We start from the raw sequence: 25,949 nt of genomic DNA, 5'->3' as shown, positions 1-25,949 counted from the left end.
TTTCATCTTTACAAAACTTCAAGTTATACATGGTTTTTGTAGTAGTGTAATAGTAGTTGTTGTTGCTGCTGCTGGTAGTGAGTGTACTTATAAGTAGCAGTTGTTGCTGGTAGTGGTTAAAAATATTAATAATAAATAACTTTTTTTGCGTGAGTCCCATCAAATTGCTCCAGGCACTTTACAAATTAATTCTAAAACAAACTAGCACAAATTAAACAAGCATACAAAAATACAGATAACCGAGATAAAACAACAAAAACAAAAGCGCTAAGCAAACTAGGAGTACATTGTTACCCCCACACACACACACACACAAACCAAAGGCAAACTAGGCGTACATTGTTACACCCCCCTCGTGTGTGTGTGTGTGTGTGTGTGTGTGTGTGTGTGTGTGTGTGTGTGTGTGTGTGTGTGTGTGCGTGTGTGTTATAATGATTTGCACAAATAACAAAAACAGCAATATTATGTTTCAAGGTAACTGAATAACATTTGAAATCAGATTCAGAGATGGAAGTTGTAAATGTACAGAAATCTTGCTGTGAGTTTGACATTCAGTAATTCCCATTCTTTCGTCAGAGTTGGGTACATAATTATATTAATAGTCCTAGCTGGGTGATGTTTGGTTTGTTTGTTGTGTTTCTTCTGTCAAGTGTAACTCTCTCTAATTCATATCATTGTGGAATATACTCACAAGCATCCACTCTCCCAAGAAACACGTGCTAATTGTCATAGTTGTTGTGTGCATCATCCCACTTGTTTTGTACAGAATGCACGGTAGCAATATTAGTTTAATGACCATATGTATATACAAGCTTCTAGTTACTCCTGAAAATACCCCTTCTAATGAACATTCAACTGTTCACTACTTAACTGTCCTTACATGTACATACCCACAAAAGCACCCAGGCAGGCGCACACACATGCCCACAACAACGAGAACAGGTCTTGTGTTCAAGACAGTTGGGATAGTGGTAATCTATATGAATATTACCATGAGGAAAAGACCTATTTAAAATGTATCTTTATTTTATTTTTTACAGAAGCTGAGGTGGTAGCTGGAGAAGAGGCTCTTTACCAATGTGCCAAACAACATCCGCAAGGCCTACGCAGAAGTCGACCCAGACCTGCATTTGGCGATGAATCGCGGGGAGACGGGGAACATCGACATCAGTGTCTCCTTTGATGGCACGTGGCAGAAGAGGGGCTTCACATCTCTCTACGGAGTTGGGGTTGTCATCGATGTCTTGACAGGATTGGTTGTGGACTTCCATGTGATGTCCAAATACTGCCATGCTTGTAAAATTCAGGAGGCTAAGAACCTTCCAGCTCAGGAGATGGAAGCCTGGCGTGCAACCCATGCTCCAAAATGTTGCAGAAACCATCATTCTTCAAGCAAAGCTATGGAGCAGGAAGCCGCCAAGGTGTTGTGGGGTAGGTCAGTCAGGTTGCACAACTTTCGCTACACAGAGATGTTGTGCGACGGGGACTCGTCTGCCTTCAAGGCCGTGGTGGAGCTAGACCCATACCCAGATGTGCGGGTCGAGAAGTTGGACTGCGTGAACCACGCCCACAAGCGCATGGGTACTGCTCTCAGAAAGCTGGCAACAGATGAACGACTGGGTGGCAAGGGCGTAGGGCGCCTCACCGAGGGAAAATATGACAGCCTTCAAAATTACTATAGAGGGGCCATTGTCAACAACCTGGACAACATTGACAAGATGTGGTCATCGGTGTGGTCCACCCTCTTCCACTGCATGTCCACTGATGAGAGGCCTTATCACCACAGGTGACCTACTTCTCCTGACACCTGGTGTTTCTACCAGAAGGCCCTCATCACTGGCACAGAGCCCCGATCGCACAGCGACATCCCCTCCCACACCTTCTTGGCACCTGGAGTGGCAGAGAAGATGGTGCCTGTCTTCAGGAGAATGTCAGACGAGGCCCTTCTGAAGAGGATGCAGCATGGGGGGACCCAGAACACCAACGAGTCCCTCAACAACCTGGAGTGGCTGAGGTGCCCCAAGACAGTCTTCATGGGCAAAAGACGGGTTGACGGCGCGACCGCAAGGGCAGTGACGGTCTTCAACGAGGGGGCCTTCGAGATCACCAGAGTAATGAACAAACTGTATGTGGACCTCACACTGTCCATCCTCCAGTCGCTAGGCAACAGGGACCAACACAGGATTTGCAAGGCTGATGCTGCTGTCACTGCACGTGCCAGGCACTAGCGCAAGGACTACACCCGTCAGCGTCGTCTTGCCGTCGGAGCGGAACACGCACAAGAAGGCCAGGTCTACGGCCCTGGGATGGCCTAACAAGAACATTGTGGCAAGTGCCAAGCTCACTAGCTAATCATAAATGGGCATCCTCCAGACAGGCTGCATATTGCTGCTGAATTTTTACCACAATGACCTTGAAACAGTGGCAAATATTTTGTTAATACTTTGTTGAATGCAGTTTTTTTTTGTTCTACAGTATTCTCAAAAACTTGATTTTGAAGTCTATATTGATTTGTTACATGTATTTAAACATTTTTGAGCAAAAACTTAATTTTTAACACGTTTTGTCAGTTTTCTCAAAATATCATTTTTGACATTTTAAAACCCTAAGGCTTTTTTTCTAATAAAGTTACTTTGTTGAAACTTTGCATACATCTTGAGTGTGTTATTTTGCAGAAATATATTGAGGGATTTGGTGGTAAACAAATTTCTTGAGAAGTTATACCATTTTTGGAGGCGTTTTTTCATAAAATTGAACATCACTCATTTTCATCACTGAAAAAAAACTCTATCATTTTCTCGGCATTGTGTTGAAGTATAAATAACAAGCATCAAAATAAAATTTGATGCAGTTTTAAAAAAGCCTTAGGCTTTTAAAAGGGGGCAGTTTGGCGGACATCTTGGATTGCTACCATGGCAACCGATGGTTCAATATTTTTTTTCATTTTCTCAGGAGATGGACTGAGTACTTCAATTCTAAAACAATTGTTGACCCAATAGTTATGAAACCAAAAATATCACTTTTAACACCAGTGCCTCCCCTTGACAATTCAAAATGAAGTAAATACTCAGACGGTTGACATGAGAGCAAGAACGGGAGTAGGAACAGAAAAAAGACTTGAAAATGATAATTACTGAATACAGATCTGCATTAGCACCACATTAGCCGCCATCTTGAATGTATCAACTTCACTGAGGTTGCCTTCTTTTGAATGTAGCCAAGTGGCGTATCCTAGTCTTTTTGTGTAATTATCTCCTGCCCGACCCAGTTGCCTCCCCTGTCTATTATCTTCCCCTGACCCAAGTTGTGTCTCCCGCTAGGATTATTGTGTGTTTACTATCGTAGGGTAGACTCTTGACCGGATTCCTTTCTAACCTCTTATCTCAGATTTAGGTGGTCGTTATGTAATGTGCCGCCAGACTGTCTGTATCGTTGGACTCGGCGTTTTGTCAAGTGGGTGTCATTTCTTTTGACAGGGTACATCATAGAAGATGCCAGGTGGCTTGGAGGTTTTAGTCTCTTACCCCCCCCCCCCCCTTCTGTGTATCAGCTTTGACACTGCTTGTAATCTAATGAGCCTTATCCGCTGTGCGTAATATTTCCGGTGCGTGACACCTCTGTAACGATTTCTGCCTCTTTAACGATCCCTTTCATTTGGCAGGCAATCTTAAGTAGAACGCCCCCCGTTGTCTGACACCTAGGTAGCCTCCCTATTGGCTATCGGAAGTGACCAGCCTTTAAAAGATTGAACATTTAGTAGTAGAGCAGAGAACGCGATTTGTGATACTGAGCTGTGTGCTGCTCATATGTGTCGGTTGACGTAAACGGTCGACGAGCTTGAGAGAGGTCGCATTTGTCAACTTGCTCTCACATCGAGTCACATCGCTCACATTTCTACGTGTCTTGTGTCTGTGCGGTGTTGTGCTGGGTGAGCGGTCTGCCTTACATTGCTTTAGTACGGTTGCTAGAAGCGCTGACCAACAAGTGTTCAGATATTTTTCTAATTGTCGTTTCTAGATAGTAAAATATGTGCTGAAAACAGTCAGCTATCGCACCATCAAGAAATCGGTTCCCTAGTACCCCTTTAAGGCTCTGGAACCACCCCGGGTGGCAATATCGGGTCGCAACAAAGAGTGTTCCCCATAGCCGGAAAGAGCCTCAACCGTGAAAGATAGAAAGAAAGGTATTGAACAAAAAAGACGCACAACACCAATGTCAACCATTTGTGTTATCATACTTATATTAAAATATTGATGACCATGGAATAAATGGGTTATTTTTAGATTTCTGACCAAAAATCGCGAAAAACATGACAAATTGTCTTTTTTATAGCCTAAACTATGAAAGATTTAAAGACAAGTATTGAACACAAAAGATAGCAATGGATAATGGCAACAACATTTGCTCTCATTGTTGTACAAAATTGTTGATTTGTTTTTAATACCTTTCCGTTTTTGTGGATTTCACAAAGCATACCAATTAAACGGCAGTCCAGGTAACTCGTCCGAATTTTTGCGGCTAAGAGCCTCAACATTTGAAGATAGAAAGACTATCATTGAACAAAAACTATGGTAAACACTAATGTTAATAACTTTTGATCTCACACTGATATTGAAATATTGATGACCATGCAATTAATGGGCTATTTTCAGATTTGTGGGTACAAAATCGCCCAAAACATGACAAATTGTCTTTTTTCTAGCCTAAAGTATGAAAGATTTAAAGACAAGTATTGATTATAAAACATGGAACGGGATAATAGCAACAACATTTGCACTCATTGTTGTACAAAATTGTTGATTGTTCTTGAATATTTTCCGTTTTTGTGGATTTCACAAAGCGTACCGATTAATCGGCAACCCGTGTCAATCATCCGAATTATTTCATGCTGCGCCAAAACGATTGAAAATGGATGGAATATTAGTGTTTGAAGACAAAAGGCGCACATTGTCATGTTAAGCATATCTTGTTACACCGTATACACATCAAAATCGTGATAGCTCTTGGTTTGAATGTTACAATGTTTGATTTTGTGCAAGTTACACACATTGATACTGACAAAATGAAATGATATTCCAGGATAATATATCCAGCGCGCTCTTTGGGTCCCCAAAACACTGTACATGGTGAGTCCCATTGTGGTGCCAAAGTAGAAAATAATTATATTCACTTTAGCGATAATCCGCAGTAGACGACATCAAATGACACAGACTGTAATGATAACTCAAAACTCGTCATCGCTTTCATCAAACGCGTCAAAGTCAACCTCCTCATCTTCTTCCTCGTCTTCCTCGTCATCCTCTTCTCCACAACCACCATCTGCCAGAAGATCGATCAGCGACACAGGTAGGATGGGCTTGAGGCACCACACGGGTTCCAGGACACGGCCTGCATTTTTCGTCCATCCCTGCCCCTGGTCGTAGGGTTTGGGCCTCTCCAGAATGCCTTCATGAGCACGCTTGTACAGGGCAACGCGGTGGTTTACTCGCTGAATGTGCGGCATCAGAGCAGATTGGCAGGGAGGCATGCGGGCTAGATCGACCTTACACTTGGACGTGAGTTTCTCGTTGTCTCCCACCATCTTGCGGAGTAGCTTTTCACGAACGACTGTAATTGTACATCAGGCACGTAAACTCTTCCAACTGCTTCACCACCCGAAGTTTGACATCCCAGTCGTCACCAAGCTGCCTGAATGCCGTGTGAAACTTGGGGTTCTTCTCCAGTTTCTTAAGGGGCCCCACCTTCCCCTTTCCTTTGAATGCACTGGTGCAGTCCTCTCCGCTGTACACATAGAACCCAAGAAGAGTGGCACAGTAGTCATGCCCCAGGGACTCTGCAAGCTCAGAGAGGTTGATCAGTGGCCGATGTTTTCCTGATCCCGTATCCAGGTATACAGTCAACTTGATGGCTTCAGCGTGGTAGAGAAGAATGACAAAGATGTCCGTGTCCGGGGTTCTGACCACAGCGTTCTTGTATCCCAGCGCTGCGGCATGATGGAGGTACAGCACCACCCATCATGAGTTTGTCCAAGTCCAATGGTTCGTCTAGTTGCTGTGACTTGACGAGAAGCAGAAACGCGAGGTCGCTTTGCACCTGGTACTGGAGGGCCTTTCCTTGTGAGGATGTGAGCGTGACCTTCTTGCTGCAAGCCTCCATTGTCTTAAGTTTCTGCCTCTTTATAGTGTCAAAGAAGCTTCCTGGCTCTCCACTTTGAAGGCGGGTGATGAAGTCAGTTTTGGCGACCATGCCTTTAGCTGCCGCCTGAAGCAAGTCCTGTTCGACGTCCATGCGGACAGGGGCACCAGACGCCAAGGAGTAGAGCCTGTCTTTGTCTGAGATGGAAAACAGGTTTGTGAAGTTCTTGACAGCAGTGATGACTCTCTGAACAGCCTCCTCGCTTTTCTTGATTTCGGCCTTCTCCAGTTCGCGATGTCTCCCCACCTTTGGACAGTCTGGATCTTCGAGGAGGTTCACCATCTCCAAGATCTTTTCATAGACTGGGATGTCAAACTTCGGGTGGTGAAGCAGTTGGAAGAGTTTACGTGCCTGATGTACAATTACAGTCGTGAGAAATCAGTTGATGTCGTTCGTGGAAAGCTACTCCGCAAGATGGTGGAAGACAACGAGAAACTCACGTCCAAGTGTAAGGTCGATCTAGCCCGCATGCCTCCCTGCCAATCTGCTCTGATGCCGCACATTCAGCGAGTAAACCACCGCGTTGCCCTGTACAAGCGTGCTCATGAAGGCATTCTGGAGAGGCCCAAACCCTACGACCAGGGGCAGGGATGGACGAAAAATGCAGACCGTGTCCTGGAACCCGTGTGGTGCCTCAAGCCCATCCTACCTGTGTCGCTGATCGATCTTCTGGCAGATGGTGGTTGTGAAGAAGAGGATGACGAGGAAGACGAGGAAGAAGATGAGGAGGTTGACTTTGACGCGTTTGCTGAAAGCGATGACGAGTTTTGAGTTATCATTACAGTCTGTGTCATTTGATGTCGTCTACTGCGGACTATCGCTAAAGTGAATATTATTATTTTCTACTTTGGCACCACAATGGGACTCACCATGTACAGTGTTTTGGGGACCCAAAGAGCGCGCTGGATATATTGACCTGGAATATCATTTCATTTTGTCAGTATCAATGCGTGTAACTTGCACAAAATCAAACATTGTAACATTCAAACCAAGAGCTATCACGATTTTGATGTGTATACGGTGTAACAAGATATGCTTAACATGACAATGTGCGCCTTTTGTCTTCAAACACTAATATTCCATCCATTTTCAATCGTTTTGGCGCAGCATGAAATAATTCGGATGATTGACACGGGTTGCCGATTAATCGGTACGCTTTGTGAAATCCACAAAAACGGAAAATATTCAAGAACAATCAACAATTTTGTACAACAATGAGTGCAAATGTTGTTGCTATTATCCCGTTCCATGTTTTATATTCAATACTTGTCTTTAAATCTTTCATACTTTAGGCTAGAAAAAAGACAATTTGTCATGTTTTGGGCGATTTTGTACCCACAAATCTGAAAATAGCCCATTAATTGCATGGTCATCAATATTTCAATATCAGTGTGAGATCAAAAGTTATTAACATTAGTGTTTACCATAGTTTTTGTTCAATGATAGTCTTTCTATCTTCAAATGTTGAGGCTCTTAGCCGCAAAAATTCGGACGAGTTACCTGGACTGCCGTTTAATTGGTATGCTTTGTGAAACCCACAAAAACGGAAAAGTATTAAAAAAAATCAACAATTTTGTACAACAATGAGAGCAAATGTTGTTGCCATTATCCATTGCTATCTTTTGTGTTCAATACTTGTCTTTAAATCTTTCATAGTTTAGGCTATAAAAAAGACAATTTGTCATGTTTTTCGCGATTTTTGGTCAGAAATCTAAAAATAACCCATTTATTCCATGGTCATCAATATTTTAATATAAGTATGATAACACAAATGGTTCACATTGGTGTTGTGCGTCTTTTTTGTTCAATATCTTTCTTTCTATCTTTCACGGTTGAGGCTCTTTCCGGCTATGGGGAACACTCTTTGTTGCGACCCGATATTGCCACCCGGGGTGGTTCCAGAGCCTTAAAGGGGTACTAGGGAACCGATTTCTTGATGGTGCGATAGCTGACCGTTTTCAGCACATATTTTACTATCTAGAAACGACAATTAGAAAAATATCTGAACACTTGTTGGTCAGCGCTTCTAGCCACTAAACTACTTGCTTCCCTACTGCGTTTATTCTGCTGAGGTTGCTTCGTTTTGTTTTGCTCTCACGCCACCAACGCTCAACGCTTCGTGCTTACACCTGACTTTTAACTACCTGATTTTACTACTTGGCCTGCTACGGTTTGTGCTTTTCACTTTGCCTTTTTGGCCGCTGTTTGCTTGTGTTTATGCTTGGGCTCTTTGTTTTCTTTGTTCCGCTCAACGCTCCGGTGACTTTCTTTCGACCTTAACCGGGGGCTTGATTTAACTCTGGTCACTTTTATTTCCGCGCCTCGTTGCTGAGGCCCTTTTATTTCTTTTATTTCTATGCCCAGTGGTAAGCATAGCCCTTGATGCTGATTTTGTTTGTTTTTTAGACCACCTGTGCTCGTTGGTTTCTTACTGTTTCTTCGTTGTTGTTAATTTTTATTTCTTTTAAGTCGTGAGCTGTCCTAGCTCTGCTTTTACCGTGCCTTTTAGTCCTGAGTTGCTAAACCGGTTTTTTATTTTTTTTAATTTTAATTTTTTTATTTATTTTTTTTTTTTTATTTTTTTTTTTTTAGCCCTCGTGCTTTTGCAGGCAAACAGATAGCCCTGGTGCTTTAGCCAACAAACAAATAGCCCTGGTGCTGTACTGGCCGATATATTTTTACAAACAGTTGCATTCATCAGTGCACACTCTCACGCTCATTGCTACTGACTGCCTCTTGTTTATATAGGACCACGTCCGCCTGTATGTGAGTGTCCTGAATGAATGAGTGGGAGGATAGTGTCTTTAGCTGTAGCTATCTAGCAGACCTACCCCTGAATTCCTCCGGATTAAGAGAGGAGGAGTGGAGCCTGAGCGCCCACCTCCCTCCCCCGCCCAACTTGTCCAACATGCCAAACCTTACTGATACCAGTCTAGAGACTGATGAGGACGGAGACTCAACAAACGACTCAACTATGAACGAGTGGGACCTAGATCCCCTTCACCCCCCTGTCAAAGAAAAAGTAAACAAAAGCGAGGATGTCTCCATGAGCAAAGGGTCTGTCCCCCCTGGGGGCTCAGAGTCAGTTGCCCAAAGACTGAAAAACAAATTACTCCAGAACAAACTCGAAAAACGCAGGGTTTCCCCGTCGGCCAGCTGTTCGGGGGTGGGGCCCCCCTGTAAGAGGCCACACTCCCGATCAATGTCTACCGATTCAGGAGATGAGATCACCCAAGAAAATACTGTAGACGAAGAAGAAAAAAAGGACGAGTACGTTCTTGTTAAAAACAGAAAAAAAATCCAAGAAAAGGAAAACCACCCTTGTCCAAAATATACCAGCACAGTCCGAAACGGCCGGGACAGAGGTACCTGTCGTTGACGCTACAAAAGAGAAAATCCCAACTTCAGAAGAAAACCCTCCTCACAAAAAACAAAAACAAAACCCAAGAACCTGGACAAGTACAAGAAAAACTTTGTTCCCAGAAACATCAAACCCCCCACCAGTCTTTCTCGAGTATCCAGTGATATGCGAGGATCTTAAAAAAGGCCCTGCCACACTTCACAGCCTGGGTCTAAACAGGCTAAAAACCTTCACACTAGCAGTGGGACCCATCCTATCAGTGCGCAAACTCCCCGGAGGAAGCGTGCTGGTGGGGTGCGTCTCACATGCCCAACAACAAAAACTCCTGTCTCTGACAGAGATAGGGAGCATTAAGATCAAAACCTTTACCCCAGAGGTGACAACAGAGGGAGTTATAAAAAGAGTCCCCTTGTTATACTCGGACGAGGACCTCAAAGAAATGACCATTACTGTGCGGATTCGGACTGATGGAGGGGGCCTGGTCGAAAAAGGCGAGACCGCCGTCCGACAGATCCGCAGACTAAAAACAAAAGAGGGTAAGGCCTCAGAGGCCGTGCGGATCACTTTTAGGGCCGCGGTTCTGCCGGAGAGTGTGGTGCTGGAGGGGGAGGTTTATGGGGTGGAGGCCTTCGCCTGCCCGGTGCGGCGCTGCACCTTCTGTCAGAAACTGGGTCACCTTAAGTTTCACTGCAGAGCAAAGAAACCAACGTGCGGCAGGTGTAGCTCCTACGGCCACGACGGAAACGGCTGTGACAAAGAAAGATCATGTGTAAACTGCAAAGAGGGTCACTCTTCCTCCTATCAAGGGTGCAAAGAATACAGATTGCGCATGCGGGCAAACAAAATCCGCTCGGCCACCTACATACCATATTCAGAGGCCATGCACCGAGCCCGAATCGAAGTAACTCAAGAAAAAGAAAAACTTAACAAACACACAACAGAGACAGGCCCTGCTGAGCGGCGCGATGAGTTCTGGCGTGCGCAGCCGGCGAGGCTTACCTCCACACCAGAGCCCGGCTATGCTAAAGCGGCTGGGCGTGGCAGAGACGCTGTGCGTGATGCAGCAAACATACCCCCTACCTCCACAATTAAGAAACACCCCGTCCCTGCTCTCCGCAAAAAACAGTTGGATAAACAAAAGCATAACCCTCCCCCCGAAGAGCTAGACTTGAACGAGGGACAAACCGAACCAAAAACCATTAACCCAGACGAAATGATCAACGAAATATTTTCAAAAGTCATGAGCAAAGTACAAGAAGGCATGATCGAATCAACAAAGGCAGCCCAACGAGAGGCAGAGAAAGAGTTAGCCGAGATAGTTTTAATAAAAATCCAGACTAAAAAAGTCACCCCCTCCACAGAACAAACACCGCTCTTGGATTTCGTGGAACACGCTCTGGTCGGCATGGTCGAGGCCAGGCAAAAGCAAAGTCCCGGGGCACTGATAGACACACTGGTAGGCATGTTTAATACCATCACTGACACCAGCCTAGGCCCCATCTCACCCAGCGAAACCATGCTGGCCCTGGGATCTCTGGCAGGATCAAAAGACCTTACTGCTAAAGAAATCCACCAACTAAAATTAACCCTTTAATGGACAAATATAACCTTATGCCAATTCAACTCTTTAACCCGGACGATAAACACGGCCTCGACCATGTCTCGTTCTTCACAAAAGTAAACTACAACTCTGACATATCCTGTTGTTTTTAAAACTAAAACGCTATTGTTCCTCTTCCTATAAATTGTTGTTGGCGCTCGGGTAACAGGGAGCGAAGGGCAGTGCCCCACCTAGTGATCGAGTGCCACAACCCAGACTTTTCCCTTAATGTACATAGTAAATGAAATGATGTGTCCAAATGTTACTAGATCAGTATTACGTGTTTACGCATGTTCTTTATATTATTCTCACGATGTAGTCACTTTTAGACCTCTTGACAGGTGGTCCTGATTTTTATCTTCTTTTAACGAAACTAAAATTGAATTAAAATCCATGTTTTTAATGGCCCTTCCCCTAGGAAGTCAACGCATATAAAAGAAAAATTATTAATATTCCTCTTACAAGGATCTTAACGTATATTTCTTATTGACCCACCCCCCTCCCTTACTCATGGAGAGCGGGGTCGGGGTCCTATCACGGTCGGGCTTGCTTGGTCTTCTTGCCCTTTTCTTTCTCTTCTTTTTTTTATTTATTTATTTATTTTTTTTTTTTTAGCGTATCATCAACTCACGTCCCTAAAAGGAAAATTTCCTGTGAGGACGTTAAGGACCCCTAGATTCATTCAGTAGAGCAGAGAACGCGATTTGTGATACTGAGCTGTGTGCTGCTCATATGTGTCGGTTGACGTAAACGGTCGACGTGTGGTTGTAACTGAATTCCGAAACCTGTGCTCTTGTGTTTCGCGACTATCGTCAGCAGCAGGTTTTGTGTTCCTTTTACGTGTGCTCACTGAGGAGAATCTGTAAGTTACTAAATGCTTTATTCATTCCTTATGCTGTATTCTTTCCTTGTGCTTTATTCTTATGTTTCATTTGATGCAATGATGTTTGCATATATGTACAATTTGACGCTGAAATTAAGCGTTAATAACTTCTAATATTTGATGACCAGTTGTTCTAAAGTTGTTTTAGAGTCTTGTGAATTAAAGACTCGTAAGAGAATCAAGTAAGGCAGACTCGTCCTCATTTTCCCGCCAGTTCAATGGGCTTTGTTTGGGGAAAACACATATACACATTTTGTACTAGCATTCCACTGGGCTAAATAATGTCTAGCACATAAAACTCGCGCGTGTATCGTAACCCATGTGTATCGTTGCCATTTTTCCCCATTTTATCACATATTATTTCTGGAGATCAGTAATGTCTGAGTAGTAGTAGGTTAAAAGCCCAAAGTTAAGCCCTCGGTGACATTGGCCCGTAAAGCTACCTATTTACGATTTAGGCGCAGAAACCCCTACAATTGATGAACGGGAATTATGGTTGACACATATATTTTGGGTAATGAACTCGTATCATGAGTTTGATGAATTCAGGCATGAGAATGATAGAGATCTTCTGAGTTAAGATTTCAGACAATAGGAAGATATTGTCTACAGGCTGCACAATTTTGACTATTAATTCTCATGTTGCACTTTAAAGGCGCTTGCCTACAGAAGAACTTTGCGACTGAAACAACCTAACATTTTGTGCAGTCGCATAGATGCAAAACAGACTTTTAATCTAAGGCGTTATGATTTAGTCGCGCTTCCCTGTAAAGTAATAGACTGTTGTCCAACGCTTAATTTTGAAGCATGGGAGCTTGCGCTTACCCCATGCCTGAGTTATCTTTCTTATTCTTGTCGTTATTATTCAACTCGATGAAGATGTGTCTTCATGGCGATGAACATACTTAATAATAACAATTATTTTGCAGTTGCGGTTCATGCAGTTGGTTAATTTATGTAGAGCATTTTCCTATGCAAGGCTTAGGCCTAAGGGAAGATGTTGGTTACTTCCCTTGACATTAGCTGTTGTGGAGTTGTTTAACTCACTGTGGATTCTCTTTCAGAGAATGCTGTGTCTGCAGGATTTTGGCTGTATTGTTACTTGTCTATATTTGTCATGATTATTTTGACAAATGATACAGTCATACATTCATAGGTTTATTGTGGAATGTATGTATGGTTAGGATGCATTGGTATGAATGGTGCGTTTTACTTGTTATGCCATGTACTTATATTATGTTTTCTTTTCTTTTCATGTGTCATCAGACACTGCTTTCTGGTGTATACTTTCTGGTGTCTGCTTTCTGATGTACTTTTTGATGTACTTTCTGATGTACTTTCTGGTGTCTACTTTCTGGTGTTTGCTTTCTGGTGTCTACTTTCTGGTATACGTTAAGTAAAAGTCACGTTATCGCAACCTCTGTCTTGGCGTCTCATTTATGCTTCCTGGCCTATCCCCCCCTTCCACTCCACCCTATCACATCTGGCGCTGCGAGCAGGGTTCAGGAAGTAGAGACGCCGTAGTTTAACACCAGAAAGCAGCGAAAGCAGTGTAGGATTGACTCAGCACATCCAAGATGGCGGTCGACGGGGTGCCTAGACCCCAGTGGCAGATGTTCCCCCCTCCCAGGCTTCCTGTCTTCACTGGTGGTGACGATGGCTGTCAGCTCGACGATTTCAGCACCGAGGCACGTCGCGTCATTTCCCACTTCAACATGGCGGCACTTGGAGGGGAGGGAGCAGAGTGGCTGATCCAGTCACTCGTTGGGGCTGCCAGGAAGGAGGTTAACCTGCACCCCCCTCAGGCGACCGCTACGGCTGACCTAGTCCTGACCATTCTGCAGGACACGTTTGGTGACCACGCCAGCAGTTCTTCACTGCTTTCGTCATTCTTCACGCGCTACCAGGGACAAGAGGAGGGCCTTCTTTCATACGCCCACAGTTTGCAGTCTCTGCATGTCAAGATTAATTCTGTTGTTCCTGATACATTAACAGATGATGCTCTCCGGGATCATTTCATCGATGGACTGTTTTTGCATCCTCTACGACGAGATCTGCTGCGCTTTGTGAGAGGGCGTGAGGCTGTCACTTTTGCGGCAGTCCGTGCCGAAGCTCTCAGGTGGATGAGGGAAGATGTCGATGTAGTGGCTGACCAAGCAACTCCTGTTTCCAAAGAGAGGAGTGCCGGGTTAAGCAGGCTGCAGGTCCCAGTCAACGAACTCGCCGTCAGCTCAGCAGAGCTTCGAGCTGCCCTGGACCAACACCCTCGAGCTGCCTTACGTCAACAGCAACCATCCGCGAAGCCACGTTGTTGGCTTTGCAACCGCCACGGGCACCTACAGAGCAGGTGCCCTACCAAGCGTCATGGGAGTCAACAACCGTTGTCATGGAGACAGCCCAGTGAGCTACGTGTGGACCAGCAGTCAACATCCATCAAGCAACCGCCCCGCGAGCAGAGCAGTCAGACAGAGGAGGTTGTGACTGCTCAGGAACAGCTGACGTCGAAGCACGAGGCCTCCATTGACAGATTAGAGACCCGACTGAAGAAGGAACTGGAGGCCAAGCAACAGTTACAGGATGAACGCTTCCAGAAGGATTTAGAAATACGCCAACTTAGAGAGCGGTTAGTCTTCAAGTGTGAAGAGGTGTCAATTGAGCGGAAAGCAGCAGGACACATTCGCAAAGACCTGGAAGCGTTGTTGCAACAGCAGCTCACAGAGAAAGAGCATCGGCTTGCGACAGCCCCAGCCCCCGTAGAGCTTCACGACGCTGACCCGATAACATTGTGGGATTCTGTGCTCAATTTGTCCTGCCCCTTTACTCCCAGCTAAACCACCCCCTCGTGAAATCATGAAAACTCTTCAGTTACACATGTGGCGTAACCATGCCTTGCTTGCTTGTTAGCTATTGTGCTCAGCTAAGAGACTGTGTGTACACTATGATTATTGATTGCCTGTTGTATTGTGTCTTGTATGAATGGGTTGGGTGACTGTGAGTGTCATCCGTTACCGTTTCTGATTTTATTTGTTGTTTCACTTGGGTGAACTTGTGTTTGATTTATAGATGTCATTTTCAGCTCTTCCCGAGGCGCTGTACCTGCGAGGACGCAGTTGGTATAGAGCTGGGGGGGATGTAGCCAAGTGGCGTATCCTAGTCTTTTTGTGTAATTATCTCCTGCCCGACCCAGTTGCCTCCCCTGTCTATTATCTTCCCCTGACCCAAGTTGTGTCTCCCGCTAGGATTATTGTGTGTTTACTATCGTAGGGTAGACTCTTGACCGGATTCCTTTCTAACCTCTTATCTCAGATTTAGGTGGTCGTTATGTAATGTGCCGCCAGACTGACTCTGTATCGTTGGACTCGGCGTTTTGTCAAGTGGGTGTCATTTCTTTTGACAGGGTACATCATAGGAGATGCCAGGTGGCTAGGAGGTTTTAGTCTCTTACCCCCCCCCCCCCCCCCTTCTGTGTATCAGCTTTGACACTGCTTGTAATCTAATGAGCCTTATCCGCTGTGCGTAATATTTCCGGTGCGTGACACCTCTGTAACGATTTCTGCCTCTTTAACGATCCCTTTCACTGATTTGGCAGGCAATCTTAAGTAGAACGCCCCCCGTTGTCTGACACATAGGTAGCCTCCCTATTGGCTAACGGAAGTGACCAGCCTTTAAAAGACTGAACATTTAGTAGTAGAGCAGAGAACGCGATTTGTGATACTGAGCTGTGTGCTGCTCATATGTGTCGGTTGACGTAAACGGTCGACGTGTGGTTGTAACTGAATTCCGAAACCTGTGCTCTTGTGTTTCGCGACTATCGTCAGCAGCAGGTTTTGTGTTCCTTTTACGTGTGCTCACTGAGGAGAATCTGTAAGTTACTAAATGCTTTATTCATTCCTTATGCTTTTTTTTTTTTTTTTTTTTTTTTTCTTATTTTCTTCTTTTTTTTTTGCCTCAGTTGCATGCAGTCCGCTTCAAGCTGAAAAATAAATGAAAAGAATGAAACCCTAATTTTTTTTATTTTTTATTTTTTATTTTTTCCTTTCCTTTTCTCTTCTTTCTTTCTTTCTCTCTACAGCTGAGCGTCCTTCTTCATTGGCGTTTTATATATTTATCAATTGTATGTGGTTTTCTACAATGGACAAAATCTTGCATCTTTAATGTTGGTTATTGTCTTACATGTGTCTGTGTTTGGGTTGACTTAGGTGTTGTTTGTGGCGGTGTCATGATGGAGTTAACATAGTACCAATCACATTAAGTAAGAGGAAAAGCAAATTGTAAGCGTGCTAAAGTTTTCTTAGTAACAGTTCTCTTTTCATACAAGTGGTGTTTAGTGTAACAATGTAAGTTCCGCCTTTACCCCGGTACCGTTCTCCTTTTAGCGAAACGAAAGAAAGAGGGGGCGGTGAGGGAAGCCAGAAAAGAAGTATATGATACACTATTCTACGTTTCGTATTTGTTTCTCTTTGTCAAACATTATTATAATATCAGTGGGCGTTCCATATCTATATTTGTTTATGCACATCTTTCCTATCAAAATCAAGTGATTTATATATTTGCATTTTATTGAGTCAGCACCATTAATATAACCACACAAAATATGTTCTACTCCAAAGACTATTCTTATTTTATATTTCTCATAAATAATTTGTTCAACGTATCTCCATAGCACTTTTATTTTCTTACAATTAACAAAAAAATGTTCAACGTAATCTATTTCGGTTGGACAGAAGGGGCATCTCACACTATCTCGTATTCCAATTTTATACAGAAGAACATTTGTTGGATAAATCGTGTGTAATATTTTCCAGTGCAGCTCTCTTAATCTGGATTCTTGGGTTACATTTTTGGCCAGGTTCCAATGTGACTGGTCGACATTAATGCCAAACATATCACGCCAGAAGTTGATAGATCTCGGGGTAGTGTACTTTTCTTCAACAATATATTCACGGAATTGCCTGGCACTTTTAATACTCGTTTTATTGAAAAGAAGATTGTTTTGTCTATTCAATACAGGTTGGTTAGGATCATAATTGCTTTTCTTAATATATTCAGATACTGCTGATCGAACTACAATATATTCCAAGTAGAGGCCAGGTGAAGCGTAAACACTTGCTTGGATAGCGGGATAGGACTTGATACCGTGATTACCTAACATGTCTCCTACATACGTAATGCCTGACCGGGCCCAGTTCTCATAATACAGAACGTTATTTTGATAAATTATACTTGGATTGTTCCATAAGCAGTTGTCTTGCACGCAATCGTTCTGAGAAATTGTATTATGTTCTAACCATGTTCGAGCAACAGCTGTCCAAAATATCGATTTTATTCTTCCAATTCCCTTAAACTTAGACGGTCGAATAGCTGTAGTAAAGCAGGCAAGGCCACAACCGAACCCTTCAAAATATTTGTTTGGGATCCATGTCCATTTGCATGAAAAGTTGCCAGATGAGAGTTTGCTTAACCATTGACATAAGAAGGAGTTTTGCATTGTTTTGACGTCTATCATATCAATACCACCCTTTTCGGTACTGCTATTTAAAACAACTCTTTTTACTTTTTCAAATGCTTTTTTATTACAGTCTTTTTTCCTCCACAGAAAACGATATAATATTGTGTTTATTTCCTGCAGCACTTTGTCAGGGATACAAATAGATTGCATTAAATAAACTAACTGTGAGAGCAGAAAAGTTTTGATAATGCAAATTTTTCCAGGAATGCCCAGGTTCCTTTTTTCCCAAGTGAAGATGCTTTGCTTAATCTTATCAATTTTACTTGACCAGTTTAGTTCAATTTCGGATGCGCTTTTCTCACTGTTAAAGTTTACTCCCAATATTTTAATCTGCCGAACACATTTTACCTCAAAATTAAAATTGATATTTTTACTTGATCCAATTCCCATTGCTTCAGACTTTAGCTTATTCAAGCACAAGCCTGACACCTCCGAAAATACGTCTATAATCTGTAGAACCATTGTAACGTCATCCGCGTCTCTCAAAAACAAAGTGATATCATCGGCGTATAATAGAATTTTTAAAATATTTCTACAAGTTACATTAAGGCCTTTTACTTCGTTGCTCTGCCTAAATCGTATAGCCAGAAATTCCAGACCAATAATAAATGCCATCGGTGAGAACGGACATCCTTGTCTAATGCCACATTTTACATCAAAGTTTTCCGACAGCCACCCATTGTACACAATACAACTTCTGGTTTCATTAAACAACACATTTACCCATTGTATAAAATCTTTTCCAAAGCCAAATTTACGAAATGCACAAATCATATATTTTTTGGATATACTGTCGAATGCCTTTTGAAAATCCAATGCTAATAAAATCCCAGGTTTCCTATTAATTCTGCAATATTCAATCACATCGTCTATAGTTCTTATAGTGGATGAGACATGCCTTCCTTTCATATAACCGACCTGGTCCTCATTGACCACTTTATTTATTACTTTGCTCAGTCGATTTGCAAGAGACTTGGCTAAAATTTTGTAATCAGTGTTTGTCAGTGAGATGGGTCGCCAGTTTGTAAGTTTGTTTTTTGGCAGATCTTTTCCTTTATGCAATAAGGTTAATACTGCTGCCCTTTGGGTGTAGGACAAAGAACCATGATCAAAAGAGTAATTAAAGGATTGCACAATTACATCCTTCAGTTTACACCAAAATATTTTAACAAATTCAGTAGTCAGACCGTCCAGACCGGGCGAAGACCCGTTTTTCATCATTCTAAGAGCATTGGAGGCTTCTTCAATGGTAATTATACCTTCACATTGTTGCATTTCGTCTTCACTTAATTTTGGAAGTTCGCACTCGCCAAGGAAGTTGTCAACACTGTTAGATACAACCGACTCAGGTATGTTTATTTCACGGCTATAGAGGTTTGCATAGTATTCTTTTTGTGTTTTTAAAATTTCAAATTGGTCATGTATCTTGTCTCCATTCTCTAATTCAATATTCGGAAATAGTTTTGCATTTGCCCGTACTTTTTCTAGATTGAGGAAGAACTTGGTGTTTTTTTCCCCCTCATTCCTTATGCTGTATTCTTTCCTTGTGCTTTATTCTTATGTTTCATTTGATGCTATGATGTTTGCATATATATGTACAATTTGACGCTGAAATTGAGCGTTAATAACTTCTAATATTTGATGACCAGTTGTTCTAATGTTGTTTTAGAGTCTTGTGAATTAAAGACTCGTAAGAGAATCAAGTAAGGCAGACTCGTCCTCATTTTCCCGCCAGTTCAATGGGCTTTGTTTGGGGAAAACACATATACACATTTTGTACTAGCATTCCACTGGGCTAAATAATGTCTAGCACATAAAACTCGCGCGTGTATCGTAACCCATGTGTATCGTTGCCATTTTTCCCCATTTTATCACATATTATTTCTGGAGATCAGTAAAGTCTGAGTAGTAGTCGGTTAAAAGCCCAAAGTTAAGCCCTCGGTGCCATTGGCCCGTAAAGCTACCTATTTACGATTTAGGCGCAGAAACCCCTACAATTGATGAACGGGAATTATGGTTGACACATATATTTTGGGTAATGAACTCGTATCATGAGTTTGATGAATTCAGGCATGAGAATGATAGAGATCTTCTGAGTTAAGATTTCAGACAATAGGAAGATATTGTCTACAGGCTGCACAATTTTGACTATTAATTCTCATGTTGCACTTTAAAGGCGCTTGCCTACAGAAGAACTTTGCGACTGAAACAACCTAACATTTTGTGCAGTCGCATAGATGCAAAACAGACTTTTAATCTAAGGCGTTATGATTTAGTCGCGCTTCCCTGTAAAGTAATAGACTGTTGTCCAACGCTTAATTTTGAAGCATGGGAGCTTGCGCTTACCCCATGCCTGAGTTATCTTTCTTATTCTTGTCGTTATTATTCAACTCGATGAAGATGTGTCTTCATGGCGATGAACATACTTAATAATAACAATTATTTTGCAGTTGCGGTTCATGCAGTTGGTTAATTTATGTAGAGCATTTTCCTATGCAAGGCTTAGGCCTAAGGGAAGATGTTGGTTACTTCCCTTGACATTAGCTGTTGTGGAGTTGTTTAACTCACTGTGGATTCTCTTTCAGAGAATGCTGTGTCTGCAGGATTTTGGCTGTATTGTTACTTGTCTATATTTGTCATGATTATTTTGACAAATGATACAGTCATACATTCATAGGTTTATTGTGGAATGTATGTATGGTTAGGATGCATTGGTATGAATGGTGCGTTTTACTTGTTATGCCATGTACTTATATTATGTTTTCTTTTCTTTTCATGTGTCATCAGACACTGCTTTCTGGTGTATACTTTCTGGTGTCTGCTTTCTGATGTACTTTTTGATGTACTTTCTGATGTACTTTCTGATGTACTTTCTGGTGTCTACTTTCTGGTGTTTGCTTTCTGGTGTCTACTTTCTGGTATACGTTAAGTAAAAGTCACGTTATCGCAACCTCTGTCTTGGCGTCTCATTTATGCTTCCTGGCCTATCCCCCCCTTCCACTCCACCCTATCACATGAATATCATCTTTATGCTTCATAAAGTAGCTAACAAACAAAAATCGGACCACTTTTCTAGATGTTCGAGAGGTTCAAGCCCTTGACAACAAGGATATATTACAGTGGGAGTCAATGGACGTCGGCACTCGGCAATACACCGAATCTTCTTCGGCTAATCTGTCAATTTTTTTCCACGGTGGTAAAAAACAAAAGGCTTTACATTTTCGAAAGTTGCCGAATCTGTTATGAGAATGGGAACAAGAGACTGCAGGTGAGAAGATTTTGTTTGTTTGTTTGTTTGTTTGTTTGGTTTGTTTGTTTGTTTTGTTTGTTTGTTTGCTTAACGCCCAGCCGACCACGAAGGGCCATATCAGGGCGGTGCTGCTTTGACATATAACGTGCGCCACACACAAGACAGAAGTCGCAGCACAGGCTTCATGTCTCACCCAGTCACATTATTCTGACACCGGACCAACCAGTCCTAGCACTAACCCCATAATGCTAGACGCCAGGCGGAGCAGCCACTAGATTGCCACTGAATTTTAAAGTCTTAGGTATGACCCGGCCGGGGTTCGAACCCACGACCTCCCGATCACGGGGCGGACGCCTTACCACTAGGCCAACCGTGCCGGTAGGTGAGAAGAACACGATAACAATGAAAGAGAGTACATTGCTGTTATCGTGTTCTGAATCTGTTGCGGCTAGTTCAGCAAACCAAGTCGAAGATAAAAATCGCTTGCAAGAAAGACTAATTTGTTGCGTGGTTACCTTGAAAGCAGCCAACGTGGCCCTTAGGCTTACACAGTATGTGATACACATAATTGGGCTCATCCGTGGACTGAAGAATTCCGAGCGTGGTGCGGGCAAATCTGGGCGTTTTCTGCGGACTTGTTCGTTCGTCCAGCAAACCGAGTCCGTCTTCGTTTCAACTCGACACCCCATCGTAGCTGTGACAAGGAAGTTCATCATTAGCATCGTAGTTTATGTTGTCGTCGTTTTTTTGTTTGGGTCATCACCATTGCTGTTGTCGTCGTCGTTGTCTTCGTCGTCGTCGTGTTCGTCATCATCATCACCTTTATCATCATCAGCAGCAGCAATAACATCACCATCTGATCAAGAGCATCAGCAGCGGCAACAGTATCGTATTATCATTGAGAGTGTCATTGAAGTCATCATCGTATTTTTCTTTCTTTATTTGGTGTTTAACGTCGTTTTCAACCACGAAGGTTATATCGCGACGGGGAAAGGGGGGGGGGAGATGGGATAGAGCCACTTGTTAATTGTTTCTTGTTCACAAAAGCACTAATCAAAAAATTGCTCCAGGGGCTTGCAACGTAGTACAATATATGACCTTACTGGGAGAATGCAAGTTTCCAGTACAAAGGACTTAACATTTCTTACATTCTGCTTGACTAAAATCTTTACAAACATTGACTATATTCTATACAAGAAACTTAACAAGGGTAAAAGGAGAAACAGAATCCGTTAGTCGCCTCTCACGACATGCTGGGGAGCATTGGGTAAATTCTTCCCCCTAACCCGCGGGGGGTATCATCATCATCATCATCATCATCATCATCATCATCATCATCATCATCATCATCACCACCACCACCATCATCACCATCGTCATCGTCGTCGCCACCACAATCATTTTAAATGAGTTATTGCAATCCTCTTCTCTCCTCGTGAGCTCCTGAACTAAACGTGAATATGCTTGTTTAAATACTTTTGACAATTACTCACCACCGGGAATTTTCTTGACATCCTTTGTATTGAATGGAGGCTCTTGCTCGTACCCTGATTAATAAACACACGAAATATCATTAAAGGTACCGTGTCTGTAGTGGGGGGAGGGGGGTGTTGCTTTTTGTATCTGTGTGTGGGTGGGTGTGTGTGTGTGTATGTGTGAAAGTGTAAGTGTGTGTATGTATGAGTGTGTGAGTGTTGTGTGTGTGTGTGTGTGTGTGTGTGTGTGTGTGTGTGTGTGAGTGTGTGTATGTATGTATGTAGGTATGTATGTAGGTATGTATGTAGGCATGTATGCATGTGTATTGGTGTGTCGGTGTGTCAGGTGTGCAAGAAAAAAGGGTATTTTTATATCATGGGTTTTATGAATTTTCTTCTTTTATTCTTTTATAGTTATTAATTAATGACCTATATGTGCTGATGACTAAATTAATTTCCTTTGTTGGATCAATAAAATGTTATGAGTTATGAGTTATGAGTGTGTGTGTGTGTGTTCCTCTACCTGTTTCATAGACAGACAAAGCCATACGACCGCCACATCGCTGGCGACTGTTGCCGAGACATCTTTCGTAGCAAAGAGTTGAGTTCACTTTCAACATCGAGCTTCCCAAGCTGTTGGCACAGTAACAGCGGTTGGCGTCCTGCACAGTAACGTTGGCATGCGAGTCATGCATGAGACATGCAACAGCAGTCACGTGTGAGCTTTGTCACGGCAGTCGCTCATGAGGCATGCCATGTCAGTCACTCATAAGATATCGTCACATGCCACAGGAGTCACGCATGGAACATATCACAGGAGTCGCGCGTGAATCATGTCCCAAGATTCACGCATTTTTTGTTTTGTTTGTTTGCTTAACGCCAAGCCGACCACGAAGGGCCATATCAGGGCGGTGCTGCTTTGACATATAACGTGCGCCACACACAAGACTGAAGTCGCAGCACAGGCTTCATGTCTCACCCAGTCACATTATTCTGACACCGGACCAACCAGTTCTAGCACTACCCCTACTATACCAGACGTCAGGCGGAGCAGCCACTATAGATTGCCAATTTTAAAGTCTTAGGTATGACCCGGCCTGGGTTCGAAGCAACGACCTCCCGATCACGGGGCGGACGCCTTACCACTAGGCCAACCGTGCCGGTCTATGTGCGTATGAGTGTGTGTTTTGTGTGTATGAGATTTGTGTGAGTCCATGTGTGAGTGTGTGTGTGTGTGTGTGTGTGTGTGTGTGTGTGTGTGTGCGTCAGTACATGCGTGCGTATACATGTACATGTGTGTGTGTGTGTGTCTGTTTGTATAAGAGAAAAAGAGAGAGAGAGAGAAAGAGAGAGTGGGTGTGTATGTGCGTGTGCGAAAGTGTATAATTTATATGTGTGTGTGTATGTGTGTTTGTTTGTAAAGGTGTGTATGTCCGTCTGTCTATATGTGCGTATGGGGGTGTGTTTTGTGTGTATGAAGTGTGTGTGAAAGAGTGAGTGAGTGAGTGTGTATGTGTGTACGTGTGTAACTTAGGGTGTGTGTGTGTGTGTGTGTGTGTGTGTGTGTTTGAGAGAGAGAGAGAGAGAGAGAGAGTAAGAGAGAGGTTTGTCTTTCGCTGGGGTATGCAGTGCCTTGGCGTTGCACATCTACTTAATCCCAGCGAAGCTGGAGGTATCCCACGAACGCTATACTGTAATCGACTTGAGAAATTTTCATACCGATAAAACATGATAAAAAACGCTGGCGCTGGACCCGAGTACGCTCCCCCAGTATGAAAGTTTTTGTCTTGTGCACGTGGATTAAAAAAAAAAATTATTTATTTATTTTACACAATTAAAAAAATTATTAGAGTAAAACAAGAATAAAAAAAAATATATAAAAAAATAGACCGCCCATGCCGGGAATCGAACCCGGATCACTTGGATTAAAAAAAAATATATATTATTTATTTATTTTACACAATTAATAAAAACTATTACAGTAAAATGAAACATTAAAACGTTCATAATAAACAATAGTAAACAAGAATTAAAAAAAATAAAAATAGACCGCCCATGCCGGGAATCGAACCCGGATCACTTTGGTCACTGTGTGTCCCTGTCGCTCTCTCTCGTGCTCTCTTGTCTCTCTTTCAGTCTCACCGAGACAAACACTGCATTGTTGTTTCTTTCAAATCCCCGCACCCGCTGGCTGCATAAATCACGCTTTTCTCGTCACTCCGTGACGTGTTCGGCTGAGGCTGTTCGCAAAGCGACCAGCCTCCCACCGCAAAACCTCCCACCGTTAAGAGTGGCTTTTGTGTTTTTTGGGGCATTTAGGTCCCAGGTAACATTATGAAGTTTTAATACGATCAATCGGACCTATTTTCAAGTTAGTCTATCAACTTTTGAACGAACTGCGCCCAGTAGTTTCCCATCGAGACGAACAGACAGACAGACACACAATTAAAGTCTGCTGGACCCTCCCACTGCGTACTCGGGGATAAAGAAGGATTCTTTGTGCCCGGCTACGGGCTACAGTTGAAGATGGAAGTTCACCAAATATTGGGACCATACTAACAAAAATACGGTGGGTGCAGTAGGCTCCCCCATTTTTTGAGCAAACGCCACCCAATGCCGCTTTGGACGGGTAGAAATTCCGTAGTTTCCAAGTCTATGGATAAAGCTCGCGTAAGAAGATTACGTCACGGTGACGTCAATTAATGCATCATGACGTCATGCCTCCTTGTAGTCTTTTTCTCTCGCGCGGTGTGTGTATGTGTTCATTTTGTGCACATGTGTCAGTGTTACTGTTTGTGTGTGTGTGTGTGTGTGTGCGCATGAGTCTGTACGCGCGTGTGTGTGTGTGTGTGTGTGTGTGTGTGTGTGTGTGTGTGTGTGTGTGTGTGTGTGTGTGTAAGAAAGAGAGAGAGAGAGAGAGAGAGAGGGAGAGAGTGTGTGTGTGAATATGTGTGTGCATGAATTTGTGTGTATGTTTGTGTGTGTGTGAGTGTGTATATGTGTTTGTTTGTAAAGGTGTGTGTGTCCGTCTGTCTATGTGCGTATTTGTTTGTTTGTTTGCTTAACTCCCAGCCGACCACGAAGGGCCATATCAGGGCGGTGCTGCTTTGACATGCCGTGCGCCACACACAAGACAGAAGTCTCACCCAGTCACATTATTCTGCAGGGGCGGATCAGTTCATTTTATGGGGGGGGTTTCCAAAAGTATATTGTGAAGATATGGGTGTGAAGGCGCGAAGCGCCGAGCCGACGGCGCGAAGCGCCTAGCTTGCTAGGGGGGTCCGGGGGCATGCCCCCCCGGAAAATTTTGAAAAAAAGGATGCAAAATGGTGCAAGCTGGTGCATTCTGAGGATGATCATTACCAGTTCCAGGCAGCAGATTTTGTCACTGATTAATACCCACAAAATTGAAACTCAACCCAAAAAAACACACAAAAATATTTTTATTTTTTGGCTGGGGGGGGGTTTCCGGAAACCCCAGAAACCCCCCCCTCGTCCGCCCCTGTTCTGACACCGGACCAACCAGTCCTATAGCACTAACCCCATAATGCCAGACGCCAGGCGGAGCAGCCACTAGATTGCCAATTTTAAAGTCAGGTATGACCCGGCCGGGGTTCGAACCCACGACCTCCCGATCACGGGATGTGCGTATGACTATGAGTGTGTGTTTTGTGTG

General features: G+C 43.2%; 1 protein-coding gene and 1 pseudogene across 1 annotated transcript in view; one reads left to right on the top strand and one right to left on the bottom strand.

Moving 5' to 3' along the window:
- The window catches only part of LOC138952053 (transient receptor potential protein-like), a 51,906-nt gene extending 28,862 nt beyond the window's left edge, over nt 1–23,044 (bottom strand). Inside the window, exons 1-3 of the mRNA XM_070323628.1 lie at nt 22,797–23,044; nt 22,292–22,345; nt 21,314–21,492 (exon numbers count right to left, since the gene is read on the bottom strand). Of these exons, the coding sequence (XP_070179729.1) occupies nt 21,314–21,492; nt 22,292–22,345; nt 22,797–22,968 (405 nt within the window). The 5' untranslated portion in view covers nt 22,969–23,044. The remainder of the gene's footprint in view (nt 1–21,313; nt 21,493–22,291; nt 22,346–22,796) is intronic.
- Nucleotides 877–2,239, top strand: LOC138953438 (uncharacterized; annotated as a pseudogene).
- Nucleotides 23,045–25,949: the final 2,905 nt, after the last annotated feature.

This window comes from Littorina saxatilis, linkage group LG17, assembly GCF_037325665.1.
Source record: "Littorina saxatilis isolate snail1 linkage group LG17, US_GU_Lsax_2.0, whole genome shotgun sequence".
Classification (NCBI taxonomy): Eukaryota; Metazoa; Mollusca; class Gastropoda; order Littorinimorpha; family Littorinidae; genus Littorina; species Littorina saxatilis.
The sequence above is the reverse complement of the archived record's forward strand: the minus strand, read 5'-3'. Positions and strand labels throughout refer to the sequence as shown.